This window comes from Phaethon lepturus, unplaced genomic scaffold, assembly GCF_000687285.1.
Source record: "Phaethon lepturus isolate BGI_N335 unplaced genomic scaffold, ASM68728v1 scaffold13462, whole genome shotgun sequence".
Taxonomy (NCBI): Eukaryota; Metazoa; Chordata; class Aves; order Phaethontiformes; family Phaethontidae; genus Phaethon; species Phaethon lepturus.
Genome location: NW_010525644.1, coordinates 11,427 through 17,630, shown reverse-complemented (window position 1 = coordinate 17,630; position 6,204 = coordinate 11,427). Strand labels below are relative to the sequence as shown.

At 40.1% G+C, this 6,204-nt stretch overlaps 1 protein-coding gene across 1 annotated transcript in view; it reads left to right on the top strand.

The window, feature by feature from the left end:
* Window positions 1-5,762, top strand: part of CNDP1 (carnosine dipeptidase 1 (metallopeptidase M20 family)) — a 12,750-nt gene extending 6,988 nt beyond the window's left edge. Inside the window, exons 6-11 of the mRNA XM_010282830.1 lie at window positions 1,093-1,177; window positions 1,747-1,907; window positions 3,278-3,442; window positions 3,637-3,778; window positions 4,176-4,323; window positions 5,539-5,762. Coding sequence (XP_010281132.1) covers window positions 1,093-1,177; window positions 1,747-1,907; window positions 3,278-3,442; window positions 3,637-3,778; window positions 4,176-4,323; window positions 5,539-5,644 — 807 coding nt within the window. The 3' untranslated portion in view covers window positions 5,645-5,762. The remainder of the gene's footprint in view (window positions 1-1,092; window positions 1,178-1,746; window positions 1,908-3,277; window positions 3,443-3,636; window positions 3,779-4,175; window positions 4,324-5,538) is intronic.
* Window positions 5,763-6,204: the final 442 nt, after the last annotated feature.

The following is a 6,204-nucleotide window of genomic DNA, read 5'->3' as shown; positions in this document are numbered from 1 at the left end:
CCCTCCACCCCCCCTGACTCTCACTCACTCCAAAACCATTTCTTCTGCTGCTCTGCCCCTTTGCAGCAGATACTGCTTAGTGCAATGTATTTGCCTAAAGGGACTCAATTTAGTTGGATCCCTGGGTTTAAAAGCCACGCAAAATTTTTGTAACCATTGGCAGAAGCATATAATAGTGCACGGTAGTATATTTAGCAGCCAACATGAGCTACTGTGAAATGCAGAGCAGAAATTTCTCAGCTGGAAACTTCCTGATGAAGCATAAAAAGAATTCAGAGAGAAGATTAAAGAACTAGAGAACTAAAGAAAAATCTGCATTAACCTTTAAGTCTGAAAAGAATGGAATTTGTTTTTAACCAAAAGAGCCTCGTCAGCCTTGATTCAATTCTTCTAAGTCTTCATTAAGAAAAATGATTATATTAAAACATCAAACATGATCTCTGCCTGCTACCAGACAGTCGGCTGTAATGAGGTTTTGAGAAGAACAAACAGGTTTGTTGCAGGAAAGTAGTTTACGATAAACCTGTATATGAAAATGTGTCTGGAAAAAGAACCCATTTAATAAACCAAATGCCTGCGCCTGTTCTAAAGTGTATGATTCAAGAGACCTCTCAATTCTTATTTGTTGCAATCCGGAATTAAGGTTGGACATATATTTTCTTAATGCAAAACAAGTAAGGTTCATTCTTGTCTTTGTAATGAAGGTTTTGCATTAAATAAAAAGGATAGAGAATTTGAAGAATTTATTCTGCAATGTCAGGAACAGTAATACGCAAGTGTTTCACGATGTACTTAATCTCACTGAAGCAAAGGAGGGAATGGAGAGGGACCCTTGCTCTCAAACGCCTGTTAAGTGCTACAGACAGCTAAATTTCTCTCTAGTTGTTTAACAACAGAGCCCTATCTTCTCTTTACCAAAGCAGACTGTTACTGACATGATGTTTTCCATTTTATAAATAGAAACACGTCAACCTTTTCCATTCATTTGTGGCCTCGTTTGAAAAACTGAAGCCACCAGTTGCTGTGGAAAACAAACACCTGCAGAAGAATAAGGTAGGGAGTGTTTATATGTAACCAGTGTTTCTGGCACAGGTTGAATGCGGCGACAAGGACCTTCACTCTGGAACTTTTGGAGGCATCATTCATGAGCCGCTGACAGACCTGATAGCTCTGCTGGGTAATAACACGCATCATTGCTCAGGAGTAACTGGGGAACAACGCCTAGCAATCGGCCTCACGAAGATCAGTGCCGTGTTTAATTGACCTGAGTAAGGCAAGTCCAACCGAAGCAAGCTTCCCAGCTTTCCAAATCTCAGCATAGCTATGGTGGCAGCAGCTGAGGAGGGGAACGTCGCCGGTAAGGACAGAACCTTAGACATGTGCCTGTTAAGCTGTTGCCAGTCATGCTCAGATGTCACTCAAGAATCTTTAAAGATTGTTGGTGACTTGACTATATACACAGGTAGTGATACCTGACTTTTTAATGTCAATTTGCATCTCAATAGGATGATGTTTTCATGTCAGCAGCTGGGCTGACACCCTACACACAAACAGCAGCTCAATGGTTTTCTTAATAAACATGAAAATACATCAAGTTAGGTGTGACAACTTGATGGATACAAACAGTTGTTAGTAGCTAGGTGTTAGGCTTACTCATTCGGTAAAGAGTTAGGTAGAAGGGAAAAGGTGCTGTGATTGCCAAGTGGAAGAAATAGGTTCCACTTGTACTGATTTCTTATCTTGTAGACAGCCTGGTGGATCCCACAGGTCGTATTCAGATCCCCGGAATCTACGACAGTGTTGCTGCCCTGACAGAGGAGGAGAAGAAATTGTATGAATCGATTGAATTTGATCTAGAGGAACACAAAAGTAATAGTGGAGTGAAAAAATTCCTCTATGGCACCAAGGTAACATAAAATATGTATAAATGGCCATCAGAAAGAATTTATATCACCCATTCATAGCATTTATGAATAAACCCAAACTGAAAGATATTTTCAGTCAATGGCAAACTCAAAATAAGATATAGGAGCACAGAGCATTACAAGGTAAATAAAATTAATCTGCTGAAAACATAAGCTACCTCATCTGGGGAAAGTGATCTGAAATATGAATAATGAATGAAAAGGAGTAACGCAAAACTAACAGTATTGCTCCCCCTTCCTTGCACTAGCCCTCCTCTCCCCCCATGCCTAACGAGCCAAACAAAATAAGCTTTAAAACCCCTGCATACAGGTTACAGAGTAGGAAAGAAGTTCTATTCAGCTCTGAAAAATGGGAGGCAGCCTTAGGCAGATGTTCTGTGTGTTTTTTATTTGTTTAATCCAGATTTTGATGTCTGCTGAGCATGCCAAAAAAGCACCCAAAGCTATAAGCCTCTCTTTGCCAGCATTAAAAAATTATATCCTAAATAAAAAACAGCAGCTAAGGGCTGGCTCAGAAAGTTCCCTCTGCACAAGAGTGGCAGCTGGGAAAAAGGAGAGATTTGTTTTTTTACCACTAAGCTCCAACATGGATGCTTTTATTTCCATGAAAAAGCTTCTGAATTAGCCTAAGCTCGACTGTAATAATCAGTAATACAGAAGTATAATATAATTACACTACGTAAGTTTTGATGCTTTACCTATATGAGGATCACGCGGTGAAAATTTTATCTGTACATAAAGATCGTCTCATAAAACTGGAGTAGAGGGAAAGGAGCAGTGCCCTGGGGTTCTGCATGAAGACTAATTTATAATTTATATAGTCTCCTTTCTTCCTTAGAATAAACATTTTCCTTTTTTTTTTTTTTTTAACAGATTAACTTGGTTACTGAACATTATCATCTTACCTCTTGTATTATTTAATTGCTCATTAGCAGAATTTCTGTCCTGGTATCACTGAGGAGGGGTCTGGCCAAACTGGTCACAGGTTTCTCCTGTGAGAAGTTCTGAGAGCAACAGATGGTCAGATCAGAAGTTGTTCAGATTTTTCTTTGCGCTAGAAAAATTCACTCCCAAGATATTTCAAAATAATGCTCCACTTTTCTTGCTGTGTGTGAAACAGCTGTGTGGCTGTTCTCATGCAAAGATTTCTGAAGGTAAACGAAAGAAGTAGTATTTTTTAAAATTAAAAGATATGAGCATGGGTTTCAATTACAAATCAAACATCTTTGAGATACACAGGTCTCCAAATACAAATTTTAGGATGGAAAAAGCTTGTTACTTCACAGCGGTTTATATTGATTGTGAATGGCTCCAGTGTCATCCTTTCTATTTTCAATGTTATTTTTTCAAAGGAAGAAATACTTCTACACCTGTGGCGTTACCCTTCTCTCTCTATTCATGGGATTGAAGGAGCTTTTCACGAACAGGGAATTAAAACTGTCATTCCAGCAAAAGTCATTGGCAAATTCTCAATCCGTCAAGTCCCCCACATGGACCTTTCGGTCATGAAACAACAGGTAAGAGGTAAACCTTTTCTTCGGCCTCTACTGTGTAAACTAAGTCCCTCTTAGCACCTCACAAATTTACACCGAAGTCTTAAGCTGAGTGTTTCTAGCATTTACCTGTTTCTGAGAGCAGAAGCGGGAACGTGGGTGTAAGCTTGAGTTGCAAGAAGCTGCACACTTCTGACTGCAACGTGTTTTCCCTGCAGGTGGTGGAGCACTTGGAGAGTGTCTTTTCTAAGAGGAACAGCCCAAACAAACTGAAAGTGTCTATGCCTTTGGGTGCGAAGCCCTGGCTCGCTGATGTCAATGGTCCACTATATAAAGCAGCAAGAAGGGCAATAAAAACAGGTATGTTCCTTCTTTTTTTCAGTTCTCAATGTGCCTGCAAGTGTGCAGGGGAACTGTGCTCATCCATAGAGCAAAAGGGGTTTCTTGATTCGGTGCTCCAGTCGCTTATCCCTACGCATCTCACTGGTTTTGACAGAACCACACCTTCCTCCGCACCGTGTTGAGTTGGGGTGTATTTAATAGGAGTCACCAGAAGATCTCATGTAGTTCTTTCATGTACTGATACAAAGCCAGAGGTTTGTAGAGTTCAAATGATTCATGAAAACAATTGCCTACACGCTCAAACCAATTTCTACTCGGAACCCCTTGATGTCTGAGCAGATAGCCAATATTTGGTAGCAGAAGAAAACACCTTTATTTCACTTAATAATGAACTCATTCTTTCCGTGTGTTTCAGTTTTTGGAGAAGACCCAGATTTTATTCGGGATGGTTCAACAATTCCTGTTGCCAGAATGTTTCAGACTATAACACAGAAAAGCGTGATGATGTTTCCGATCGGAGCAGCCGATGACAGGGAGCACTCCCAGAATGAGAAAATAAGCAGGTGTCTTTTATTTAACCATTTGTGCTATAAGATAAGGGAGGACAACTGAAGTCCCTGGGTACCCATGCATAAGCACTGCCAGACGGGAAGCTGTGCTCTCCAGTGGACAGTCCCAAACTCCTGTCTCTGGCAAACTTGTTGCTGTGCCAAGCAGAAAGCAAAATTCCCAATCTGTCGCCTACCACTATATACTATTCATGAGGTGTTTACTCAGTCTAAATACATCACACTGGCAACTTTCATCTTACTGCCAATGAAATTTGCCTCTGGTCTGAAATACGATGATGTAGACGGGCACTCGTCCGTCATGGCATCCATTTTGAAGTATGCCAGTCAAATGTACGCAGGCCGATGATTAAATAAGGTTTTAGATGGTTTTCAGTATAAATGGATATAAAGCTGTATTTATATTACAGGGACCAAAACTAGTGTAATTATATCAAGATTAGCTTACACTTGCCACTTGTGTTCATTCCTTGAGGAGCCATGGTAAGACACTGTTCAGCGTGTTGCCTGAATATTTGTGCAGCTTCTGAGTCAAGTCATGCCGAGCTCGAGGAACTGGAGAATCTTACAGCAATTCTCAAAATACTTTTCGTTTCCCCTCAGTGTAGTCTCAAACCTTGTGGCTACAGACAATGGTATTTAGGGGACATAACACTGGAAAAACTTTTCTCAGTGAATCCATCAGAGAAATGCCAATTGCCGGATGTCCAGGATTTCTGTTCACTAGGTCCCTTTCTCAGGAAGCTGTTTCTTCCTGCTGTTCTGTGCAAAGTAAATGAGTGAAAGCAAGCCAAATCTGTGCCTTTCAGATGGAAGAGGAAAAGGAGGTCCCCTCTCTGACCATTTATCTTGCCTGGGTCAGTTATGCTCATGACCCAAATTTGCCATCACAGCAGGCGTGAATAGAGAGCTAAAACACGGCAGTCCTTTTCTCATCCTTGGAGAGCTGGTTTTGCTCTTACCCCTCTCCTAAACCAGAATAAGTCACGTTACAAGACAGTACGAAAGAGCCAACAGAGCGATTTCATGTGCTAAGTTTCTCATTAATAAATCAGTGATTTTTGTAACACCGAGGGTTGTTTCTGTAGGTTCTTTTTGGTGACCAATCTTGCAAATTCCTCTGGAGACACTGAAAACTTCACTGGACTATACCACTAATTTGGACAGCAGAACAGCCTGACAGGGCTTCGTTCTCTTTCTTCCTCACAGGCACAACTACATTGAAGGAACCAAAGTGTTTGCAGCCTTTTTTCTGGAGATATCAAACTTACATCGGCACTTACATGAAACTTCCAACACAGAGACTAACGACTGATACTTCATCACAAGAAAATCAGCAAAGCACTTTTTTAGTCTTAAGCCTTCTAATTTTCTGATCTGGAAAAACATATAAATCATGTATTCAGTGGGTCTGAATTGATGGAAAAAATAAACGCCATGCTATTACTTGGCATACTACTAAACGGCATGCATTTGTGATCTGGTCAGTCAGGTGATCTTATCCCTAATGCTACAAAATAGGGTTAGCGATAATTCACTCTTGCTGAGCGGAATATGTTACATTTTAGTTTTAAAATTTAGGGCAAAGGGAATGTTTACAATTATTATATAAAAATTACTTTCCTTCTGTTTTGTAGTATCACCATGTTCAGGCTGCCTAGCTCATATTCCAGTTTCTGAATATAAGCAATACACAACACTGTCGTTTCCTCCTAACTATATACAAAATCTCATTATTTAATTGTTTGAAGAAAAATCCACTTTCAAGTTAATTTTTTCCCTGTCCTTCATGGAAAGCTGTAAATAGGAAATGCAATATAATTGCTGAATTTGATGCGAAGATTTGCCTATAAACAATTATTTATGGGAATAATC